General features: G+C 38.3%; 2 protein-coding genes across 3 annotated transcripts in view; one reads left to right on the plus strand and one right to left on the minus strand.

Annotated features, from left to right (window-relative positions):
• Positions 1 to 25,173, minus strand: part of iqgap2 (IQ motif containing GTPase activating protein 2) — a 36,336-nt gene that overhangs the window by 561 nt on the left and 10,602 nt on the right. Inside the window, exons 3-37 of the mRNA XM_008418867.3 lie at positions 23,268 to 23,424; positions 22,930 to 23,007; positions 21,871 to 21,947; positions 19,844 to 19,911; positions 18,823 to 18,936; positions 18,554 to 18,732; positions 17,600 to 17,687; positions 17,249 to 17,412; positions 16,286 to 16,373; positions 15,895 to 16,058; positions 15,604 to 15,764; positions 14,844 to 14,968; positions 14,541 to 14,704; positions 11,166 to 11,256; positions 10,611 to 10,778; positions 9,753 to 9,895; positions 9,414 to 9,584; positions 8,069 to 8,152; positions 7,779 to 7,850; positions 7,623 to 7,692; positions 6,971 to 7,179; positions 6,733 to 6,885; positions 6,449 to 6,612; positions 5,878 to 6,102; positions 5,525 to 5,665; positions 4,809 to 4,893; positions 4,497 to 4,729; positions 3,844 to 3,976; positions 3,249 to 3,351; positions 3,022 to 3,163; positions 2,004 to 2,091; positions 1,665 to 1,877; positions 1,416 to 1,576; positions 1,161 to 1,304; positions 209 to 317 (exon numbers count right to left, since the gene is read on the minus strand). Coding sequence (XP_008417089.1) covers positions 209 to 317; positions 1,161 to 1,304; positions 1,416 to 1,576; positions 1,665 to 1,877; positions 2,004 to 2,091; positions 3,022 to 3,163; positions 3,249 to 3,351; positions 3,844 to 3,976; positions 4,497 to 4,729; positions 4,809 to 4,893; positions 5,525 to 5,665; positions 5,878 to 6,102; positions 6,449 to 6,612; positions 6,733 to 6,885; positions 6,971 to 7,179; positions 7,623 to 7,692; positions 7,779 to 7,850; positions 8,069 to 8,152; positions 9,414 to 9,584; positions 9,753 to 9,895; positions 10,611 to 10,778; positions 11,166 to 11,256; positions 14,541 to 14,704; positions 14,844 to 14,968; positions 15,604 to 15,764; positions 15,895 to 16,058; positions 16,286 to 16,373; positions 17,249 to 17,412; positions 17,600 to 17,687; positions 18,554 to 18,732; positions 18,823 to 18,936; positions 19,844 to 19,911; positions 21,871 to 21,947; positions 22,930 to 23,007; positions 23,268 to 23,424 — 4,729 coding nt within the window. The remainder of the gene's footprint in view (positions 1 to 208; positions 318 to 1,160; positions 1,305 to 1,415; positions 1,577 to 1,664; positions 1,878 to 2,003; positions 2,092 to 3,021; positions 3,164 to 3,248; positions 3,352 to 3,843; positions 3,977 to 4,496; positions 4,730 to 4,808; positions 4,894 to 5,524; positions 5,666 to 5,877; positions 6,103 to 6,448; positions 6,613 to 6,732; positions 6,886 to 6,970; positions 7,180 to 7,622; positions 7,693 to 7,778; positions 7,851 to 8,068; positions 8,153 to 9,413; positions 9,585 to 9,752; positions 9,896 to 10,610; positions 10,779 to 11,165; positions 11,257 to 14,540; positions 14,705 to 14,843; positions 14,969 to 15,603; positions 15,765 to 15,894; positions 16,059 to 16,285; positions 16,374 to 17,248; positions 17,413 to 17,599; positions 17,688 to 18,553; positions 18,733 to 18,822; positions 18,937 to 19,843; positions 19,912 to 21,870; positions 21,948 to 22,929; positions 23,008 to 23,267; positions 23,425 to 25,173) is intronic.
• On the plus strand, positions 12,477 to 16,275 carry f2rl2 (coagulation factor II (thrombin) receptor-like 2). Of its 2 annotated transcripts, XM_008418866.3 has the most exons (3): positions 12,477 to 12,764; positions 13,019 to 13,734; positions 13,857 to 14,054. In XM_008418866.3, the coding sequence occupies exons 1-3, from the start codon at positions 12,701 to 12,703 to the stop codon at positions 13,905 to 13,907; spliced, it is 831 nt and encodes a 276-aa protein (XP_008417088.1). In that variant the 5' UTR covers positions 12,477 to 12,700; the 3' UTR covers positions 13,908 to 14,054. The 2 variants fall into 2 exon arrangements, with proteins under 2 accessions (XP_008417088.1, XP_008417087.1); XM_008418865.2 differs by having other exon boundaries at positions 13,019 to 16,275.

Genomic DNA, 25,173 nt, shown 5'->3' on the forward strand with positions numbered 1-25,173 from the left:
CATGAACTAAATTAAAGCAGTTCTTTTTTTATAAATTTTTATTGCTTCATGAGGAGAGTAAAAAAAAGAAAACAATGCCTTCATTTCCACGCACTTCCTGCCATCATCCCCCGACAAACAGGAAACTTGTCCGATTGTCATTCTGCTCTAGTTATGTCTTTTTTTGGCTATTCTCCATGGAACTCAGACACACTTGGGAAATAATTACCTGGAAGTGAAGCTGGACCTTTTCCATTTCAACCCCCATAAATTTGGCCTTCACCTCAAAATCTCCAACTTCTTCCGTGGGGGAAATATCAAACATGACATTTTTGAACCTTTGGAGGTGAGAAAGACAAAGATGAAAACTCAGAAAATGGTATGAGGAAAGCAGTATGTTTGATGGCAAAATCTCACATTTCAATAGAAACATAAGATATAGCTTCAAATGAAATTGTAAAGAACATTTAAAATTTTAACAGTGGATGTGTAATTTCTCTCCATTTCCTTTCTGGTGATGCCTGAATAAACAGTGATTTTGCAGTGAGAATAAAAGGTGGGAGTGGTTATCCTAAAAACCTTCTTTCCATGAAATGGGAAAACGAGCTGATGAGGCAAATCACTATCATTTTAATTCAGTTTCACACCTTTGCCTTTGGTTCAGGGAAAAGAATGAAAGTAGTTCAAGGTTCGACTACACTTATAAAGACCTAACTTTCAGTTTGAAATCATTACACTAGATCTATTTAACAAAAAAAACCTGAAGTGCTTTCTCAATCCACAGACACCTGTTCTTAGATGTAACAGCATGTTTTTGTTCAATTTTGAAAGGCAATGCATTTTAACATATTGCAAACACATTCATAAACTTGTTCACAAATTGTCACTTCAAAACAAAACCTCACTACAGTTTGTTGGAATTTCACAAGATGGCAATGAAAGGTGGTTTATGTATATACAGCAGACTCAGAGTGACCACACTTTGATTTTCATTTATAAAAATTATAAAAACTATGAATCATTTTCATAAATTTGCACTACTTTGTGTTGTGTTACGGCATAAAGCCAAACCCAATTTAATACACTAAGGTTTGCAATTGTAACATGACAAAATCTAGCTGTACGAACACTTTTGCAAAGCACTGTAAATTTGATTATGTCACCATAAGAAGGTAACTTACTGGTTTGTCTGAAGGCCTTCTATCTCCAGGATGACTCCCTTCTCATGCAGCCTGGCCGCCGTGTACTTCAGAGACTGTGGCTTCCACTTCTTACTGCCCTTTTCCTCCCCTTTGCTGTCCAGTTTTATGGATCTCCGTGTATTCCTAAAGACAAAACAGCCAGAAATATAACAATTCAGCAAAAATAATACACCAAAAAAACAAAACAACACACTGATTTCATAAATGTTTTTATTTTTGGAAATCCACACTGACTTCCGGTTGAGATTATCCAGGCAGGTCTTGATGTAGGTGTCATAATAGTTCATCTGCTCCTGGAAGAAGTCAGTTTTTGAGTTGAGCGCCATCAGCGTCTGCTGAAGCTTCGTGAGCTCTGCCTTTCTCCTTTGTCTGTAGCGTCTCTGATAGCGAATGTCCTGTTGGTCAGAGATTTAGATTTCACTTAGATTCTGATACGGCTTTGTGTTATTTTCAGACAAAAAAAAGGGTTAAGTGCTTTTAAACCTTCGCTATGTCGTTTATAAGGTCCTGGTATTTGTTACTGGCGGTGACGAGTCCAGCCTGCTCAAGGTTACGGAGATTCCTCAAGATTTTCCTCTTCTTCTGCTCCAGAGGCAGCTGACTGTCCTCCAACACGGCTGGACTGCTTTTCAGTCCCTCTGGTGTCTGAGCATCCTGGTCCGCCCTGCGCTGCACAATCTTTGTATGCTCCGACTCCTTCAGAAACAAAGGTTCAAAAAAAGTTATCGCACTATGCTGCAAGAGAGAATGAATAATGCAAACTGCATAAAATGTTTCCTTTTGGTAAACAATATTTGGAGTTTAAATAAGAAAACATGTGACCTGTGGTGAAGTAGCTGGGGTCTCAAGTATTTCTGGTAACGTCTCTCCATGCTGAATCCAAACCACATCAACTATCAGCTTCTTTGTCCTGAGAAACAAAAAAGAAGCAACTTTAGATTAAACAAAATGCTAGTTTGGATTAGAACAAGACTTAACTTATGGTCTTGGTAATGATCTAAATTGTGGATTACTCGTATGTCAAACAGGAACTGTATTAAATCTCACTTATTTTTCAGGCTTTGACTGTGGCCTAATTATTATAAAGTTCTTGTTTAGTGTTTTATTAAAAAAATGTTTCATGTCTCTTATGTTTGTTTTATCTTTTTGGTCTGGGCTTTTCCTGGTTGTTGGTTGTCCAGTGCAGCACTTAGATCAGCCTTGCTTAATTAAAGTACTTCATATTTTAAGCGTTACTGGAGTGATATCTTGTCACTAGTCTTAGCTTAAGCTTTATTACTTTACCTTTTTATTGATTGTATTTTAGTTACTATTTTTTCCAAGGTAAACAAAAACAAGGCTGATGACAAGTTGCTACTTTGGTAAAATTAATGCTTTGTTTTGCATTCTACATGGTAAGATAGTCTTTTTTGCTTTTTTAATAGGTATGTGTATTCAGTCAGAAAAAGGAATATTTTAATATTGCTGGGAAAACAAGGAAAAGAGCAACACTGCAGTGGATTTTTTCAGAAAGCAGGCCAAACGGATGCAGGTTTACAGGGTAGATAGTCCTAACCTTGTTACTCCTTCCTCTGTGACAGGACATGATAGAGGAGCAGGAAAGACAACAAAGATATGTGACTGAGTGACAACCGCAAAGACGCACTAACTGTTCTAATACAGTCAGTGGATTACAGAATATTAACAGAGTAGCGCTGACTAAGTGCGATTCATGGCAACGGTTCTATAACCACGGCAGCGTCCAAAGTCTGAAGCCTCAGAATGAAATAATTTCAAGTACAACATACTTGAAAAATTATTATGCTCAGTTTTTCTAGCACAGTTCCAACAATAAATTTACTTTGTCATGAGAGTCTTCAAGTCTTTGTCGTCTCCTTCTAGCAGCTCAAACTTGTTGGTTAATGTTAGAGAAATCTCAGTCTTTGCCAGCTGGCTCAGAGCCACTTCTCTGTTTGGGTCATCTGGGTCTACGGCGCCTTCACCTGAAAATATAAAGCAGCATGTTAGTGAATCCAGGCAAAATGTGGACAAACTGGAATTAAATAAAATGGTCATTTGTTACAATACCGAGCAAAGTATCTACATCAGGCACATCTCCCAGGTCCTGCAGCAGCTCATGCAACAAGTCGTTTCGGTCTGGAGAGATGGCCTCCAGGTGTTCCAGAAGCAGCTGTGTAAAAACAGATATGGGGTTTTATTTATCTACACGCCTGCAGTTAGCTACTTAAAGAACAGAGAAAGCACAAAGAACCAGGTAAATAGACAGAGTGCTCCCAAGGTTGCTGGAATTGAAAATCAAGATGTTAACATGGATGTAAACTACTTCATATTTTAATAGTTGAGCAATGAATGTTAAAGCAATGGATATACAGGGAATACATGTTTCCACTCAAATTTATTTGTTCCCTAAATATTATAGTGAATGAATATTTTATGAAGTTGTCCTAATGTGAAAAAAAACCCATCAGTTTTAACAATTATCTCAATGTAGTTCCTGTGTAGAGCAAATCTTATGACAAAGAACACAGCTAGCTTTATCCCAAATTTTTAATTGTTTTCCAAGGAAAGCTTGAGGAAATATAACAAAGGAAGCAGCCTACTGATGCAGTACAGGATTTTTTTTTTATTTTTTGAAGGATCTGTGCGTTTTATCAGGGTTTACCGAATGAGTGTTGATGATTTCCTCTATTGAGATGTAGATGACTGGTTTGCTCAGAGTCACCATGTCTGAATATTCGTCAACATTAAACTTCTCCTCTGGTTCAGGGACGTCGCATGCAGCCTGGAAAAATAACCTGATGGAGAAGATCAATAGTTAGGTTGCCTTAGACACCAACATATTGTAGAGTTAAAGTAAACAACATAACACTAGAATAAAAAAACATCAATCAACAAAACATCTGATAATCTATTTTCCAGACAGGGTGAATAGTTCGAACTGAAAGATTCCCAGAAAATTGGGTCGAAAGTGGATTTCCAGTAAAGATGAGTCAGTTACTTTTCAAAGTGGGGCAGATGGCAGCACACACACATACACGCATTGTTCTCTTTCCCATCTGGAAGTGAAGTTAATGTTGACAGATGACTGCCTAAAATCTGCTGAAACGGCACATAGTTATTTCTGTTGTCAGGGTTACCTCTGCATCCACTGTGTCACATTTTTTTATTATTCCTGACCTTGTTTTTGTAGAAAGGTCAATTCTTTTTTGCAACTTGTGTTTTTCCTCTGACAGAATTTTTTGGAATATGGCCATAAAGTCACACAAATCTCTCCCAGTACAGCAAGGTTAGGCACCTTCATCTAATCCGTCTTACCTAAACTTCTCATACGTCTGAGATATGTAGTTGTTCATTGGTGTCATATGTTCATTCTCGCCCTCAAACAGCTTGTTCGCGGCAGCGTGCTGCAGCATCTTCGCAACGGATCCCAAGTTGCGTCGCTGGTCGACGTGAAGCTGGCCTCCTGCTGACACGTCGATGATGTCAAAGCCATCCGGTGCCACGATGGCTGGGTTCATGTAGCGGTAGTACAGCAGGTTTCCCACAATCTAATACAGAAAATAGGTCACAAATCAAGTATCAACACTGTTTATCTGTGATTTGATTTCGACATTTTAATGCTTCTACCTTCAGCAGCTCATCCTCTGAGGCTTCTGGAAACTTTTCATGGAGGCTGTTCTTCAAAACCTTTGCTATGTATCTCATGCCATAACTGCATGCAAAACAAAAAAAAGCATTGGTAGGACGTCAAACACAAAACAACATGCAGCTACATGCAATAAGGCAAATGGTGAAACAAGCCCAGCAAGAGGGAAACTGAGGAGGTATATGGCCCTTTAAAACTACAATTAGCTCTTCAAGTATGTGAAGGGTTTCAGTGTTTTCTCCTTCTACTCTGCCATTAGTGAAACAGCACCACCTGGTGGTAAAGTTTAGAGAACAGACACAATGCAGAGTTCTTAACTCTGCAATAATTTCCCTAAAAGGTTGGTCAGACCTTAGCAACAAGTGCAAAAATATTTGCAATTAAAAACAAAATGCGTCAAAATAAAAACAAAAGCTAAGAAAAAAATTTCAAATGCTTAGCAAGATGAAAAAGAGGAAAATTGTGTTTATTTTTATCTTAACTTTATTTAACAAGGCAGATTTGACCTGGCAAAGAGCAGAGCCTTCTGAACAAAAGGAAGATAAGGGGCAACAAAAGCATAAATAAAATGACCTCATAAAGACAGACGCATACCACAGCAAATAAAGGAGATTCACAAACAGTCACAAACATGCAGATTTGTCACACAAAAAAGGTTAAAAGACGAGAGTTATGGTTAACAGATCTTGAAACTTACGGGATATTATCCAGCGAGGACACAATGGAATTCAACATCTTATCTGTTGCAGACCGAAGAACCACACTGGAGGCCTGCAGCCTGTTGCGCACTTCCTCATGGGACATGGCCTGCTCAGGAGTCACCTCATATGGCAGCTTGCTAAAGGGTAGCAACGAAAAGCAGGTTTAAGAACTGTTTGAGCATTAATAATGGTTCATTATCTTTTTTTCTTTTTTTTTAAGAATCTAATTGGCTAAAAGCAATGGCTGCCTGCTAAGCATTAATAGGACATTCTATGCATTCAAAGGACAAACAAAGGCAACTTGCACCCAATTAAAGCTAAGCCTTTCACCCGTCGTCTTTGCTCCTACCTGGCCTCTCCAGTCACCGTCTCCAGCTGGTTGACCCAGGCTTTGTACACATCCACAGGATTGGTGTTGATTCCTAAACTCTTGTCATCAATAATTTCTTTGACTACTGGAGCCAGCAGTTGCCTGAGGGTGTTCTGGCCTCGTGCCCCTCTGTTGAAGCTCACCACCATTTTGATGACTGTAGGATTCCCCGTCACTATGTCCTGGATCTGATCCACCTTAGAACTGAGACAAACACAAAATGACCCATGATAGAAACTGCTTCAGAAATAAGAATAAAAAAAACAAATTATTGAGGAATTGTGTGAATTTAGTAGCCAATCACAAGGTATGACAAAATGGATGTTGATACTTGTTCACAGTTTCATGCGCCCAACCCACACAAATTTTGTGACTCCAATAAATGATAGATGTTATGTGTGATGTAGCTTTTCACACAAAATCTCTGCAGATATTGCTTAATATCTAGTCGTGTCAGCATACAACTACTTTAGTACACACATTCAATAAATGAGGATCATTGGCTGCAAATTTGAGATTATGATCTCTAGGTCAGAGTTAAAGTTCTCACTTGATCTCTTCTTCCAGTGCAGTCTTGAAGAGCTTGAGCAGCAGGTACTCCTCTCTTTGGTTGGAAGCATAGTTATACAAAGTGAAGATCACTGTGTCCATGAATTTTGTCGATTTGTTTTGAGGCATTTGGAAGATCAGTTTAGCCAGGTAGGAGGGAATCGTCTGAAACAGAGTGGTGGATTAAAAAAATTATAATTAGTTTGTTTGAATAGAAAAAAGGTAAGCTTTTTTTTGCCACTGCATAATTCAAATTCATTTGTTTAAGCTGCAGAGCCACCATACCTGCAGCAGATAAAAGAGATGTTGGTAAGCTTCTAGTTTCCTTCTTTTGCCTTTATTGAGACCTTTAATCCCAAGTCCGTCTCCAGCCGTCTGGTCATCTTTGCTTGTTTTATTTTTCTTGTTCTTCATTTTCTTATTATGTGAAACGACATCCTGTACAATAAATAAATTAAATGAATACATGTTATACTTCCAGTCCAGTGTAATTAACCAAACAGTTTCATTAAAAGTTCTCAACCTGCAGGGTGATCCTGTTCTTCACCAGCAGTCCGATCTTAATGTCCATCAGATTCAAGTCTTTCTCCATCTGTTGGTTGGAGCGGATTTTTGTGACGACTTCTTCCCTGAGCTGAGTCACTTCTTGTTCCTCCTGCAGGTCCAGGGGGCTCTGCTCCAACAAGTGGACAAACTTTCGGACCACCGACAGCGGAGGATCACTGGCTCCAGCTAAAATGTTTAAAACAAGAACCGCGGTTTCCTTTTAGTGGTTCTACTGTTATTAATGTTTCACATACAAAGAGTCACAAGTGTAAGAAAACATTAGAACATACTTGATCATTTAATTTGAGTAATTGATCCCACGTGTTAAATCTTAAAGCTCCAATTCTACCATGTGAATCTCCCAAAAATAAAAACCTTGAATAGGTTTTGCTTCACAGTCACTCAAGATGTTTTATACGGCTGTATATTAAATACTTTAGCATCTACAATATCATCCAGAACCACTGGGGATTTCTTTTATATTCATGTTTATTTAGTTAGACCAAGAAAATATGAATTTAACTAAGAACTTTGACAAAAATAAAGCATTTATAACTTCACAAAAAAGCTCAGCTGCAGTGGTAAACAAGGTGCTGTGATTAAAAAGTATAAATGTATTATTGACTCACTTAGGGTTCTGTAGTCATCTCTTGCTTTGTTTGCCTTTAGGAAAGCCTGGATTTTCACAATTTCTTTTTCCTATACACAGAGAGAGCAGAGTGATATTAACAGAAGGAAAAATGTACGGAAATTCAAAAACACATCTGTGAACTATGATCACTCACATGGTCTCTGAAGAATTGCAGCCTTTGATTATACTTGCGTTTTGCTTTCCACATTTTCACAATAGACTGAATCTGAAAACAGCAGAATATGTCATCAGGTTTATTGGAAAATTTTTTATTTAAGTACACTTTTTTTACCAAGTCATAAATATCTGATGCCATACAGATATTGCTGATATAGTTGTATTTTTTGGGGGGGTGAGGGGGGGGGGTTAGCAATTGTATAATTAATTACGGATGTATTTTAAAAATAAAAAATTAAGGCAATACTATTAACAGTAAAAAATTACCTTGACCACAGATGCAACACTTTTCTGAAGCAAATTGATCCTAGCTATGTAGATTTTCCTCTGTTTATAACCTCTGAAGCAAGCCTAAAAATAGAAAAAGATGCATTAAAATAAAAGAAACATTTAATAAATGGCATCACATGATCAGCTGGCGAAGGTGGAAAGGGACAAACACTCTTAATGTTATAGGTCTTTTTTAAACCTATAAAAGCCAAAGCAATTTATCAAATCTGTTTAAAATGTAACAAATATAAAATGTATATGTGGTGAAATGGTCAACAAATGTATCAGGATTTACAAGTTTCGGAGACGGCAACTCAACTGCATCAGAAAAGGGTTTACATGCACTCGTTATGAGTCAAATGTTTTTCAGGGTGAAATGGTCGATTAATGTACTTGAATCAATTTTAATTTATTGTACACAATATGTATAATTCTGGATGCATATTTGGATGACCACTCTTCTAAACAGAAGTGGAAAGGCTGTTTGCACAGATTCAACTTGGAAGCAAAGTTCATAAATTATGATCCATCATCAAGGTCAGGGCTTTTCCAGAAACCTAATGTCAATCAGTCTTTATGCATTCGAATCCTGGATCAGGAAATAACCCTAGCTAATGGTAAAATGGGAGAATATGGAACATCAGCATCACTTTAAACAGGAAGGACAGTTTTACATCACCACAGATCTGAAAGGCTGAAGATCAAAACAGAATCTTTTGGTCTAAAATGGACAGATTTAAGCACGACCTAAATTTGCAGCTGCCCACAGAACAAACCAAACACCTCATGTGTTTTTATAGTCAGAGACAAAAATGCTATGAGGCAGCAATACAATCTACCACTAAAAAAAGATTGTTGAAGAGTATACCTAAAGGTATAAAATTCATGCCCATGTAAGTGTTAGTAAGCTTTTCATTGCCACTGTATGTAATAGTTTTGTATAATAGCAGACATATAGCCTTCTAAACAATAATACGAATGCATTCTTATTATATCGTCCCCTATAACATGGGTGGGCAATCCTGTTATAGGGATTGCTCGAGGGCCGGTGTCCTTCAACTCTTAGACGTCTCCCTGGTCCAACACACTTGAGTCCAACAGCTGAATCACCTCCTAAGTGAAGTCAGGTTCTCCAGAGTCCTGCTAACGACCTCATTATTTGACTCAGGTGTGTTGAAGTAGAGACTTCTAAAAGTTGCAGGAGCCCGGCCCTCGAGGCCTGGAGTTGCCCACCCCTGCACATAAGCTGAAATGTGAGCTTCATCAGCTGGTCCATGAACACTACTATATTGAAAGATAAAAGCAAAAATAGTCCATGCTCTACCTTCTGAAATTTCATTACCTGGATTTTAACTACATGAGGTTCTTGTTGGCGAAGAAACTCCATCCTCTGCAAATACTTTTTTCTGGCCAGGTGACCTCTGATCCTTGCCTGCAGCTGGGTGACGAAGGATTCATTTGCCAACCATAGCTGCTCCCGGTTATATTCTGCAGTCAGATAGTTGACTACACTCTGACAGAAAGGAGGAAAACAAGTTTTGTCAGTGCCAGAAGTAGTGAGACCAATGTTCCTGTCAATCTGAGTAGCAGCCTCACTACTGAATCTTTGTGAATACAACAATTAAGTGTCCTTACTTGGTTGTGTAAAATGTTATTGGTTGCTAAAACCATAGAGTTGTACCTGAATCTCCTCTTTGCTGAGTTGATCTGCCTTCTGTTCAAATCCTTCAGGCTCTTCCCAGCTGCCCTGCCCCGACTCCAGATTGTAGAAGTAGTCGTACCTGTCCTTGATGCTGTGTTTGACCCAAACTCCATCACTGCTGCCTAGAGCAAAGTAGACAATTCAATATTTCACAAATTTCTACTGCTTCTGGATCAGTTTATCCAACAATCAGCATCTTTCATGGTGATACAGTAAATGTTATAACAACATGTCTCCAAACAAATCTAGGTAACATGAAACTGATGAGGATACTTAAAGCACAGAGTAAAATTTGTAATAAACGTTCTGGGAGAATTAAAAATAAATCATGATCTAGCAGGTTTTATGAACATTTTCCCAGACTTTAGCTTTGATATTTAAATGTTTGTTTGCATTTTGAATGGTTGTTGATTTGATTTTGGATTTTTCTTTTCACACTCAACTGTTCTCAACCAGAGCTATGAAAAAATACATTAAGTGAGTTTTGATGAAATATTAATTTAAATTGAATATAAAATATAATTACAGGCAGAGCAATTAATCTCCTCTGAATCCATCAATTTAGTATAAAACATAAGAATGTAAAAATATCAACATGCGATTACTCAAACTTCATTTTGCTGGTTTTATGAGCTCTATTTATACCCTGTTTATTCAGGGTTAGAGTCATGCTTTTTCTTAAACTGTCTCTTTTACATGAACATTCTTACTGCAGGAAGTAGAAAACACGGGATAGACTGACGGTTACGTTTTGCTTAGCATAGATCATAGAACTTAGCAGAACGAGGGTGAAAGTTTAATTTATTTTCTTCTACTACATGACGCCTGCTTCTTTACCTTTACTAGCATTTGCCGTTTGTCTCTGAGCCAGTTCAGCCTGGTATGCGTCAGCACAGTCGGGATGCACCGCTCTCAGTCCTGCACTGGGGATCTGCAAAGCTTGCAAGGTCTTCTGGGAGTCTCCCTCCTCCACAGTCATGTTAATATGAGCAACAGCTCCAGCCACTAGAAACATACAAGATCAGGTAGAGGAAGGATCAACTGAATAAAAACCAATTCACTGCAGGAAACAGGGTTGGGTATGTTAAAGGTGAAGCAACACAAGATAAGTCATGAACACAAAAGGTTTAAAACAACAAATGTTTAGCCAGTGTGTAGAAAAGTTTAGAATAATGTATTTAATTTTATGCCAGAATTTGAAGCAGTTGTGTAAGCTATTGAATTTTGTAGAGATTCAAAAACTCAATAAAATATGCTGGTTATTTTATCAAAACCAAACTGAAAAAAACTTCAGTCTACACACTCAGGTGTGACTGGCACACAGAGAAATTAACTAGTTAACAATTAACTAGTTTAGATGTTCATGAGGGACCCAAAACCGCTGATGCATACTGGTGAGGGCTTCTTCTTCATCCTGATTGGCTGTTAGGATAGCTTCTTGGATTTGGTCCAACCAGAGCACTGCCGATTCATCTCCAGAGCTCTACAATAAGGAAAAAGCTCAAAGGTCACTTCAGTTTTCAAACTGCACCAAGTTCATTAAAAATATACAAGGTTTTAAGTCAAATAAAATTCAAACTCTAAATTAATTTTCTGTTCAGGTTAGAAATGCAAATCGGACAATTTCCAGCTCAACTCTCTCTGACTGGTGATTAGCTGGTTGGAAACTGAAATATCCAAACTTGTTTTCAGTCTGTGATCAGAACATCTGACCACAAACTAGCTGTACTGACAGCAACATCTTGACACAGTTACTGGGGAAAAAACGACTCAGATTTAGCCTCATTCTGCATTGGTTATGTGTTTAAAATCGAGTCAGAGGAAATGTCAGAAGCCATTTAAACTATTTTCTGACATATCAAGACATCTCTGCTGTCTATTCAGAAAGAGAGAGAGAGCAATAGAGTACAAGACTTTAAGCAGGCCACTAGAAAGCTATTCAGTTTCATAATTTTTAGCTCACTACTGGTATGCTGGTAAAATAATATAAATGAGTTTTTAGATCGTTTTTAAACAGCAATCTGCTAAAATTGGTATTGGCAGGTCAAAAGTTTACAAAAACTAGAGATCAGAAATCGGTGACAAAATTCTGATCAGTGCATCTGCAGTATGGCATTTTAATGCACAAAGCAGATTATATTTTACTGCATCACAGTAACTACATGATAATCAACTGAGGGATCTCAAAAACGAGAAAATATGACTCCTTGTTGATCCCCTCAGTACAAACTTTGTTTACACAGCTTAGAGGCCGTTTCCTTTCAGGCTAATTTTAGAGACCCCTGTTTGAGTCAAAGGTTACTCCTTGACCACAGATTCCTGAGAAAGGAAGTAACTGTTATAAAACCGCAAGACAGCAAACAGCTGCCGTTTGTTTGTCTGAATTTAACAAACTCAACAGTGCGACTAAAGCTGAGAGATCAGCAAGTATCCAAATTCACCGTTCACAATTGTGTTGCTTTCCATTGGAAAATTTTTAATCTTTCCAGAAAAACAAAAAAAAAGGATTATATTATTCTATAGTCCAGAAACAATAATAAACAGCAAAAAATGAAAAATTTAAAAACAACCCAAACCTTATTAAAAAAATACTGAAAGAAATAGTCATTTGCTTATTGTTCACAGTTGTTGATAGGCAGGCACAAAGCCACTCCACACCCTTTGTGAGTCAGAGGGAAGTTCCTGACGCAGGCAGAAGGGAATTCAATTTTCAGGCCAGAGCAGGAAAAGCGCTCACAACATCACGCACCGATAAGCAAGCCACACAGACAAATGAAGAGCTGAACTGGAGAACAAACAACGATTGATTAAACTTTTTGAGCTGCAGAGATGTAGAAGAGCAAATTTCACCAGTGGAGAACTGCTGAAGGGAACCATCATCAAGAACAAGAGCTTTGGAAAGCGTGGGAAATCAGTCTGATAGCGTTATGGCTAACCTTCTGAGGGGACTCCTGTTATGTTTAATGGTGGCTCTGACCAGTCAGGTCAAAGGTAAGTAATTACATTTGTAAAAAATATATATATACACGTTTACTGTTTTCTGAGAGATGCATTTCCTACAGAAATATGTTTCTGTAGGAAAGCTGCTGGGAGTAGGAATGATGTTGTGCATAACTTTAAGGTATCTATGATTTAACAAGACCATAAACGACATGAATTATGAGGACTAAAACAACAATTTCAAGTTCAGGATTGCTTTCATAAGACTTAATTAAACTATTGATATGTTTTTTCTTTCAATATAGGAAAAGGGAGACAGACTGCTCCACCAAAGAGTTTGAAGGGATTCTTCGATAAATCCAACGACACAATCCAGCAGCTTGACCTTTTCAGCTCCACCATCGTCCCTCACCTGGATGTGGAACCCGAGGGCCCAGTGGTAGCATACACCACTGGGGCCATCAGCACTTGGATCATACCTTCATCATACATCCTAACGATCCTCGTGGGAATCCCATCCAACACCTACATTCTGGCGTTCCTCAGAGTCAGACTCACTTCAAAGACTTTATCCACAGTGGTTCTGTACCTGAACCTGGCCCTGTCGGACCTGCTGCTCATCCTGTCTCTTGCTCTGCGAGTTCACTACCACCTAAGCGGAAACAACTGGATATTTGGTGAAATCTCCTGTCGGCTTATTACGGCTTTATTTTTTGGAAACGTTTACTGCTCGGCTCAGACCATCGCGTGCATCAGCTTGAAGCGCTATCTGGCCGTGGTCAAGCCATTTCTGTACAGAAGGATGGCTAAAACCAGCCTGGCAGTGTGGATGTGTGTGGTCGTGTGGCTTCTGTATGGAGCAGCTATCGTGCCTGAGCTGCTGGTCAAGCAGAGCTACCACATCAGAAGGCTGGAGATTACGACGTGCCATGATGTACTTCCTCTAGAAGAACCCTCCCATTCGCCGCTGGTGCTGTGCAAACTGATCCTAGTTTTTCTAGGCTTCTTACTGCCGTTCATGGTTTGTATTTACACCCACGTCGCCGTGATTTACCACCTGGAGCAAAGTTCCTGCGACTGGAAATTGTTCACCAGAGTGAGCACTCTGGTTTTTATCATCTTCCTGGTGTGTTTTCTCCCCAGTGGTGTTCTGCATGCTGCCCACTACATCCGCCTGTTTTCCAGTGGGGATGACACACTGTATGGATACTATAGATTAGCAGTTTGTCTCTGCTGTTTCCACAGTTGCCTGGATCCCTTCCTGTGCATGCTCCTTTCCTTGACAGGAGACTCAGAGATACAATTCATCTCTTGTAATAGGATACTACGGAGGCCAGCAGTTATAGCATGACACTGGACATTTCTATCTCTAACAGGATGGAAAAAAGAAGACCGCTTCCTTGAGTGTTGTAGAGAAGAGAGAAGAGGAAAACCACTCTTTTGTCAAATATATCAATCATTGTGACAAAAAAATCTGTAAAGTTTTATTTTGCCAGTAATACAGCCATATTAAATGAATTTCAATAATACAAAAAAGTATTAAATTAAGTAACTCATTCCAGTGGGGACACCTGGGGTTGAGTTGAAAACATTATCTAGATTAAATACACACAGACGGATGTTTTTCAGCTTTCTGTTGGCGATGATTTTCTGGAAACAGCTAATAAAAACACAACATGTGTTTCGTGCAGTAAGTTATGTGGATGAAGTTTTAAAAACCTGCAGATTTAAGCTGCACCAAGCTAAATCTTTCATATGCACTTGAAGGCCTCAAAAGCCAGTTTCCAAATAACTAAAATATTTTGATCAAGGTGGTTGTTATGTTACCTGGCAGAGAAGATGTTTAGAATAATGAAGGACATCATGGTAGTGCTTCGATGTGGCCGGGTTTACTCCTGTCAGCTTGGCTGTAGGGAGAAGCAGAGCTGCAAGAGTCTGCTGATGATCCCCCGAGTTGAGGGCCTCATTAATCTCTGCAATAGCTATTATACCTGAAAGTTTGAGAAAAAAACCCATCAAAGTCTATTTTCTTTTAAACATCCCTGGATGCTTAAAAACAATGTTAACACAGGGTTACACGGGTTAATTATTAAAAGGAAAAAACTAGAACCAAAAATGAGTATTTCTTACGTTCATGCTCCTCTTGGACCTGAATGTTAACCATGTCGATGCATTTCTGAACATCATTCCAAGTGAGAAACTCTTGGCTCTTGGAAAGCGTCTCAGCTCGCTCTTCAATTAGCATGTCAGCGTACCTATGAAGAAGAGTTATGTGGAATTTAAAATAGATTCCACAGAGGAATCATAAATTGTATTTGGATCCTTCTAAAGGTTCTAAAACAATTTTCAGAAAATAATTCCCTCCTAGGCTGCACAGTGGCACAGTTGGTAGAGCTGTTGCCTTGCAGCAAGAAGGTTCTGGGTTCGATTCCCGGCCTGGGGTCTTTCTGCATGGAGTTTGCATGTTCTCCCTGTGCATGTGTGGGTTTTCTCCGGGTACTCCGGTTTCCTACCACAGTCCAAAAACATGACTGTCAGGTTAATTGGCCTCTCCAAATTGCCCCTAGGTGTGAGTGTGTGTGTGCATGGTTGTTTGTCCTGTGTGTCTCTGTGTTGCCCTGCGACAGACTGGCAACCTGTCCAGGGTGTACCCCGCCTCTCGCCCGAAACGTTAGCTGGAGATGGGCACCAGCAACCTTCCCAACCCCACTAAGGGACAAGGGTGCAAGAAGATGGATGGATGGATGGATAATTCCCTCCTCTTCTAAAATCCACTCATTTCCACTGTAACCAGGGGTTGGCAAACGTCTACTGATCTCCAAAAAACCACCCACGGAGAAATCTTCCTGACAAAATAAACTTTACAGTAATTTACTCCCATCTGTCATACCTGTTGAGGTTGTCATGCTCTATATTTGTGAAGCCCAGAGGAGAGTCTGTCAGCTGTTCAATAACGGCCTGCGGGTCTTTGGTGTCCAGCACCTCGTTTAGAACCGCGACAGCCGACAGCATCTCCACAGCGACGCTGAGCTCCTCATGACTCAGTCCAGACTGTTAAGACACAAACGACAGATCATCACTGAAAAACGCTGCCTTTTTGAAATGAAAGAAAAGCTATTAAATGAAACGGTGTTTTAGCACTTACATGTGCACAGAGCTGCAGTATTAAACTCAAACTCACCCGTCCTCCTTGTAGCTGCAAACTGAACAGTTCAGCCTGATACAGGTTAGCAGCACTCTGGTAGACGATTGGCAGCTGCGCCTCAGGGTTCAGCAGCTCCTCCACCGTCTCCACAGCACTGCCCAGACGAATGGCTGTGTTGATGCGTGCAACTGCCTCGAGTTCTGTTCAGTAAGTTGTTGCAGAAAGATACATTTTTAATAATAGGACTTGGACCTATTCTTGTAGAGTGAACATTAAATCTCACATAGAAACACAAAAAGGAAAATAAGTATTGATGGGAATTTGACTAAACCTTACTAGCAATCAGTTTCTGTATTTAGCAATTATTGAGAAAATCTTAAGTTTTATCACCTGGAAATAAAGTGGGTAAGTTGTGAACTGGACTCACTTCGTTTTTCTGCCTCAGCAAAATCATTGCAGGTGCTGATAATTCTGTGAATCTCTTCTTGGTCCAGGACGACTGACCTCCCTCCATTCTGTGGTTCAAACATATTAGTAAGACAATTCAATTATTCAGCATTTGTTAAATCAGCAAGAGAAGGTCTGTCCCCCTCTTGCATCTGGCATTTTAATCTTCATGTCACCTGACAAACTGTTAATCTCACAGACCCACAAGAGTTTAACAAACTTTAGAAATGTACACTTGTGCTAGAGGAACAGAATATTTTTTTTCTTGATAAAAATATAAAGATGTGTAGACAATTTCTAATGGTTACTATGGAGACTTGGGGATGATATGATGCCTCTCTTTGCTACAGCTTTCAAATGCAGAGCTCTCCATGATCCTTCCCACTGTATGCAATGGCAGAATAAACATGGATCATCATCCAGCCAAGCAGGCAGCAGATAGAAATGATGTATCTCTGTTCATGGTTGTATTTATACCCCAGTCAGACAAAGTGATTGATTACTAATTAAAGGTTTCTAAAAACTTGGATTAAAATAAAAAAGGAAGGCATAATCTAAAAAATCTGCAGTAGTTATGTTTAATTTAAAGTGTTAGGGGTACCAGTAACCCTTTTATTGTTTTCACTGTGATACTATACTTCTATATATAAAAATGCTTTATGCTATGAATTTTTCACACTTTTACCCTATAGTTAATTATTTCTGCAAATCAGTGGTATTTATTCAGTGAAATTTATAAAATGGTGTTGTTTTTTTCCCCATAGATCTTAACATTAACTTAATCAAATGATTGTACTCAGGGTCATAGTGAACAACTTCCATCAACCATTTTATTGCAGTTTCTTTAAAAACTGCAATAAAAAATAAATAAAAATCATGCAAAGAAGACTTCTGAAGCCTTAAAATGTAATAATTTCAGCAAATGACTCAAAAATAATTGTACCTTTGACTTTTGCTGGATGTAAGCCGTAAAATGTTCCATATACCAGCCACTGTTTGCAGCCTGGACCCCCAGCAGGGACAGGGCTTCAAGTCTGAGAGCAGCCAGCAGAGCAGCTTCATCCTGGAGCAACACTGCTTCATTCACGTTCTGCACTGCTGCCTGGGCTGGAGACAAAACTTAGTTATGCACAACAGACTTTTCATTCAACATTACATAAAATTAAAAAAAAATCCAATTAAATTTTTTTGTGTTTCACTTAAAAGTAGATCAATTTTATACATGGGAATAATGACTTCATGCAAAGACAAATGCTTTGGGAAGCATAAGCATGTCATGTGTGCACATCCTTACTGTTGACACAATCAATGCAAGTCTGGATTTCCTGCTGAGTGAGCAGCTCCTCATAAACATCTCTTTCTTCTGTAGCAACTGAAGATCGCTAACACAGAAAATAAAAATATATACAGGTTAACATTTATTTTACATTTGTTCCATAAACTGTAGTTCACATGGAGTTGCAGTGGCTTTCATATTTCACATATCACATCTGAAGTCATGTGAAGAAAATGCAAAGTTCCTGTTTGTACAGTATTTGTAAAGAGAGTGGGAGGCGAGACGGGAGGCACAGTGGAGGTCTAAAGTCTGGTAAATACAGCTGACACTGCAGAGACTGGAATGTGCTAGCAGAGGATGCGGAGTGAAAAACTACTTCAGTTTAATTATGTGATCCCTCATATAATTCATTTTAAAAAATCACTTATATGGCCTAAAACAGTGAATTTTGTCTAGTTTTTTTTGTTGACTTGACTTTAGAGCAAAATATCTAGAGGTATACATTCTTATAGTAAGGTTATTAGCACCAAGTCCATGGAAAGCAGACATAATATCAGCTGCTAATATGCTAATAAGAAAGAAGTAATTGTATTTTTGTATTTTCAGATGGATTCGCTTTACAATTTAACGGTTCCAAAAAGCATAAACTGACATGACTTATGAGAAAAATGTTTACATTAACCTTTTTAGAACTAGTCAGTAAACATTACAAGGGCCAAGTTGGAGAAAAATTGAGCTGACACAGCAGGACAAACACTCTACTTCTACTGGTAAGACAAAAATAATTACAAGTTTCCTCCTAAATGTTCAGATTCATATACTTTAGAGTTTAATTCAAATTTGGCTCATTTCTGATAAGCACTTCTATTTCTAAACAAGAAGTTACAGACCTACAGTTTCTATCTTTTACAGCAAGACCTACAATGCTACAAAACAAAACAATGAAATCAGGTAAAAGGTTTGTCTTCTCACCCTTCCTGATGACTGATCTCGCTTCCGAGCCTTATCCTGCTTCAGTGTATCCTGGTAGCCTTGAGCCAGGACTTCCTGCGTGTTCCTCAGCATCGCGTTGGGATTTTGTAGCGCTCCCATCGTCACCAATGCCTGGTCTCTCTCGACTGCCTCATTGATGGCAATCACAGCAGCATGTACTGCAGCAGAAGTGTGTTTAAAATAATTAGTCTTAGTTGTATAGTTAATTTAATATGTCATTAAATTCTTAAAAAGCAACAATGACTCACAAGCAGCTTCATCCACAGAAAGCTCATTGGCCAGAATACCTCCAATTTTACTGAAAGCTGGCATCTGAATACCATACTTATCCAGTTCACTTCTCATGTTACTGATCTCCTCCTCTACAAGACAGAAAGTCACAATATGAATATTAAATGCTGCAATACATTATATGAAGGGTTATTTATGTAACTTTTACAGTTTGTCTGAGGGACTTAAGAACATGTCTCTCAAAATATTAGGCTCCATTTTACACTTCCCTTAAACAGGTGTGTGTAGTCAAAGCTCTTATACAAAAACTTTAAATGCATCATTTTCAAAATTGTTTCATTAAAACTACCAGATACTTTCACCAGCCACTTTATCTGGTGAATTAATTGTACCAGGTTGGGTCCCCCGTTTGTTTTAAGAACTGTTTAAAGAGTTTATTACAAATTTTCAGAATAGGGCACAGAGGGGAAAACCAAAGTCATTTGTCATTGAGAAAATTTTCTAAGTTAATTACAGCCAATAGTAACAAGCTGTTTAAACATGTGTACCCTCTCACACAAAGTATGCTTGAAAGCACCTGTGATTTATGTTTTTAAAATAAATTTAAAAACAAAGAAAACTTGATTGAAAAGATAACTGTCCTCTAGAATGGTAATAGTTTATGATGGCTTCTGTTAGGGGTGAGCATTTATTGTATTGTGTATCATTTATCGTAATAAAATCATGATAATTTAGATTTATCGTTTTCACAATAAATCCCAAAATCTGTCCGTATTATTGGTATAGTTTCAGTATTTTTTTTACCGTTTATTCAATGAGGGCATCATTATGTATCAATAAATGTGAACACATGAGCTGTTTAATGAAACAAATCGAACTTCGTTAAGTGATTGTTGTCCTAAAGACACATTACAAACGGGTGTCATGCAGTCAGAGCAAAACAGTTATCTAAAAGGGTAGTAATAAATAGTTCACTTTTGTCTTTAAGAACATTTTTTAATATTTTATGTGCTGTCCATGTTTTCAACATTCTCTTACCTGTAAAGGCGACTTTCCCCAGCAGGTCCTGAATCTGTGGTGCAATCCCCAGTTTGTACAAGTACAAGCTGAGACAAACCGTGACAGACACAAAACACTTGGGTTAAAAGCAATCAGAAGCCTCAACAATAAGGAGCACTGACACAAAGTTGAACAACCCATGTTTGTTTTTCTCTCATGCTTGTTGCTATTGAGGCCCACCTGCCTTACACCACTGGAGGGTAGCATTGGATCGTGTTACACAGTGCACTACCTGAGGACAGCCAGCAGACTACATACAAAGCTGTGAAATCAACAGGCAGGTGACTGGAAACTGCATTAAACTTTCATCTTCCCTCAGGTATCTGATAAGTGGTGATGAATTATAGATATTTGTGGAGGTTTGGCATCAGGACAGCTCTAAACAGAGGAGTTGTAGGTCAGCAGCTTGTAACTATCCTGCCCTTTGATCACTTTGTACGTGTCTGAGTAAACATTCGCTGCACTCTGTCCTTGGAACATGGGGGGGTTCAAACACCCATTTAAAATTTGCTTATACAAAGGGTAGTGTTTTGACACTCAGGCAGCTGATTTAGGTTCAGACATCGATGCTAACAGCTGACTCAGGGTAATGAAGGCAGCGCTAACAATTACCTGACAGGGCTTGGAGCGACTGCCTCTCCCCAGTCTGTTTGCTTTTAATTATTATTATTTTCCAATAGTGCCCTCAGCAGAGGTTCAAAATACACCATGTTTCTCAAGTGAATTTTAGTTTCACTTCAGTTTTTAACAGTCCACGTGTGAAACACCTACTGCTTTTACTTTGTCTCTCTGCTTTGCAGGACTTTTGTTGGACATGCAGGAAGGAAGTGCACGTGTGTGAATATGGAGGGAAGGAAACCAATTCTCCCAGGACCTGACCGAAACACTACAACACAGAAAACAATCCAGGAAGCTCACAAACCCACTCCCTAAAACGCAGTTTGGATGAGCACATGGATAAAAGACTAAAATAGATCCTGTAATTAATTTGGTTTTCACAAATCAAAAGTAAGCGGCTCACATAAGGATACATTTGTTTACAACAGTAAGAATTATTTTTACCCTAAACACATTCCTAAACACCAAAAAGGAAACCAAGTAATGAAGCTATAAGGACAAGAACTGTTCTGCAGCTTAAACAATAAACTGTACAAATTTAAATTTATAAAGAATTTTTTTTTTTTATTTATCAGCTGGAAGACTTAAATTATTGTTTATAACAATGTTTAACTTAGAAAATGACTGTGAAACAGAAAATTGTATTACCATCCTATTTCCATAGGATGTCATGTATGAGTTATATTCATTTGCTACAAACTGTAAAATGTCTCTTGGACAGGAAGTGAACCCACTGCATTATCAGAGCAGAAATACAGTTGTTTTTTTTTCAGTTTCAGTTTCATATCCCTTCCCAGCACCATTTCTGCTTTTAAAATAACATTAAATGGATCCTGGAGGATGCTTATTAGGTCTGTATTTTTAAGCTGTATCTTTATTTACTTTTGGGTTATCTTACCGTTTATTTTTATATGGGTAAAGGTATTTCTAACTAATCTTATCTCCTGATCCATGATTCCATCAGACTTTACAACGCTACAGTCTGATCCTTATGTCTACACACGCTCAGTGAGCCAATTTGTGGAAGGTTTTGCCTAATTTTGTAGGTCCTTGCAAAACTTTATCCTAGGCCATTTTGTGAGCTGTATTTTAAAGCAAAAACAAAAACTCAGCATTGGAACATGGCTACACTTAAATTTCTTGGCTCCGTTTCTTTCTTTTTTTTTGGATGGAAAAATCTTTTCATGACAGCCCAAAATATTTTTTTCACAGCAACAAAAGTGTAAAGGTAACATAATCTCATTTAGACCAAGTGTCACTGCCAAGAACATAAAAAGCAAACAGCTGAACAAAATAAGCTAGTTTTTATTTGAATCTAGTTAGTAACTAATTTCCATTTTATCTGAAAGAACAAAGAAATGCATAAAAAGAATCTGTTTCCATCTTACCTCAGTGCATGTATGCAGTACACCACCTTGGGCATGTTTTTGCGGTCATACACATCTGTGGTTTCTGGATAAAATATCTGAAATAAGAAACCATAATTGGTATTATAAACTAATATGCTACCACAGGGGAACTATGTTCATCACATCTTTCCAGTAAGAGCAGAACAACAAATGTTCCAGTAGGTTTTATAGACCAAAATTAGCTAGTCTTTAAATAAAAAGGTAAAAATACAAGAACAACAAATACAAGATCTCCGCCATGGGAATGCTCAGATGCAATATTCAGGAAGGAGACGGGTTATCATGTTGTTTTTCTGTCTCAGATTCCATCCATCTATTATTTTCTGGTTAATCAGGGGTTGGGTCGCAGGGGCAGCAGCCCAGACTTCTCTCCCAAGCCACTTGGGCCAGTTCTTCTGGGAAAATCCCAAGGTGCTCCCAGTCCTTCCAACTTGTCCTGAGTTTTCCTCAAGGTGAGACATGTCCAGAACACATCACCAGAGAGGCGTCTGTACATTTATGGGCCAAGAGCTGTCATAATTTTATCAAAAAAAATATTATTATAAATAGTTGTATTTTGACCACAACTGCAATTTGGTGGATTTTCTTGAAAGACATTGGGTTGATCCAATGAAATCTCATCTCCATCAGTGTTTCTTCCACTTTCAAGATGGGGAATTGTGACACTGTAGCCAACTCTCCTAAGATGAAAGTGTCCGAGTAAAGAAAGTGTATACATTTTTTAACATGGTTACTCTCTTCCTTGAAGTCTGCTACACTTACACTTGCATATCGTAAGTACTCATGGCCATAAAGTCCAGCTCTGCTCATGACCATAGGTGAGGGCAGGAATGTGGATCAGCTAGTAGGTAAATCGAGAGCTTTGCGTTTCACCTCGGCTCTCTCTTCACTACAAAAGACTGGTACCGTCCTTGTATCACGGCACACACTTCATAAATCAGTCTATAAATCTACTGCTCCAATTTCCCAAAATTTTTTAACAAAACTAACTGGAGCTACTTGAAAGCTTATGTTGCTAAAAAGAGACCATCTTCTTACCTTAGGAAGGCCCACTGACTCCATGGCTCTGAGCCACTGCACTGTGTTGTCAGTGTGTCTGAAATGTAGCCCTTTGCTCTGAGGACAAAAAAAATGGTGAAGGACAAGAAATAAAGCATGTGCTCAACTAGTCTTCAATCTGAGACAGCTAAAAGCAATAACCTATTAGATGAAGTAAAAGCTATGCAATGTGTACATAAAAAATGTAAAGGTTCCCAGCATGAAAGCTGCATGTTTCAGTTCGGCTGAATCCTGTCAGGAAGTGTAAAACGATTGTGAAACCAAGCAGTCTATAATCTGATTAGATGAAGCAGATTAAGAGAAGTTGAACGATTTACCTTATAACGAGCCTGATCTCTGTCGTAGATCTTTTTTGCAGACACCAGTTTAGGGGCAAAAAAATTAGCAAGCTTTCCCAGATAAACTCCATTCCTGAGTCCCTCCTCCAGTTCGGTGGTGGGGGGCAAGCCCTCATCCAAGCAGGCCTCCATCCACCTGCAGAGAAAAACAAAAACGCAAAAGGTTTTAAGAGACATCGCTTTCAACCTGAGCAAATTCAGCATAAATCTGCTTTGAACTCATTACTGTAAACTCTTGACATGAAAAATGACCGTATCATAAAATAATTTCTCCACAGGATAAGAGAAGCCCAGTTAGTTTATGTAAAACAGGCTCATAACTTTCCTAAAGCATTCATACACATTGAACATTTAACATTTTCAAAGTCACACTGTGTTTTATTTAGATTTAATGTGAAACACTGTAACAATATCCCCAGACGTACACCCAAAAAAACTTAGCTGGAATTTCAAAAGAGATGGTTTTGCACATATTGGCAAATCAGATAAATTTTACAGATTTGTTTAAAACCTGTAAAATTAACAAATATATATATATATTTAATTTTACAGGTATATATATATTCCCACTTATGGAAAAACTTATTTTCCACATGGAAAAACGAAATTCTTTTCCCCTAAAAATTTTTTTGGGGTTTTTTTAGGGTTAAAAAAACTTAAAGATGTGAAAACTAAAATAATTTTTTTCCTGTTCTCTTCATAATTGCGCATTACTTTGTTTTTCTTTTCTCATAAAATCCAAGTAAAATACATTGAAGTTTGTAGCTGTAATGTATTAAAATACGGACGAGTTGAAACTGATGTGAACTTTTTCTACTTCTCTCCAAGCAGTGCTTCAGCTACTATTCTGTTTTTACACAACCATCTGAAATCCACACATTCCAGCTCACAGACGCTTGGCGGTCGGATGCCTCCATGTCGTCAACGAGTCAATATTGGATTTTCCTGCACCTGCTGCCCTGTATGTTCCAGCAAAACTGGAAAATTTTTCGCTTTGTGCGTCCAAAACTAAATCACAAAATATATCTGAACTCTGATGGTAACAATGTCAAAGAAATTGTGCAGAACCGAATAAATTCTAAATCAAAATACAAACAAATGTTTGCACAATTCCTTAAGTTTGTTCTTTGAATTGAGCAAGTAAAAAAACAACTTGGAACACCCATTAAAAGGTAATTTTCAGATCTGAAAGGGCTATAATGATTCATTCTCTATAAAATTAAACACTGTGTTGAAGTACCAGTGTAGAGGAAAAGGGCATTGTTACAGACAACACCCCCACACAGAGTCCTGCATGCTTTGGGAAGGAGGCTGCAGACACTTTTACAGTCACTCCTTTGAACTTTCTGCATTTGAAGGACAAAAATGAAAAAAGTGAATTTTATTACAACAAAATGATCAACAACATTTGTTTAAACTAAATGTTGAGCATATTTACCAGTGTTTCGTATTTGCTCCTGTCACTTTAAATTGATGTAATTTCCTTTAAAAGATCAACAGCTGTTTCATGGACACAGTTTCTACCAGATTATCTCCAGTGAAATCAGCAGGGGAAAAAAAAAATTATTCCAAAAACTAGTGAATGATTTGTGAGCATGGTGAATCATTGTTGTATGAGCATGTTACACGTTATCTTTCAGCTTGGAAGTGATGTCACTATTTATTACAATGCTTTTACCTCGATCCTAATAACACCAAATCTTACCAAGGTATTACCTTGCTGCTCGTTACCCCAAGGCTGCAAGGACACAGCAGTTCATGGTGACTTAACTTGCTTATGCTGCATTTATGGGTTTAATTCATGCCAGATAATCAAACCTCCTTTCACTTTTAGCAGTCTCTCCCACATGCACGCACAGGGCGCCTTGTTTAGATTCATTAAGGC

The sequence above is a fragment of the Poecilia reticulata genome, chromosome 9 (genome assembly GCF_904066995.2).
Source record: "Poecilia reticulata chromosome 9, P_reticulata-male-v2, whole genome shotgun sequence".
Taxonomy (NCBI): Eukaryota; Metazoa; Chordata; class Actinopteri; order Cyprinodontiformes; family Poeciliidae; genus Poecilia; species Poecilia reticulata.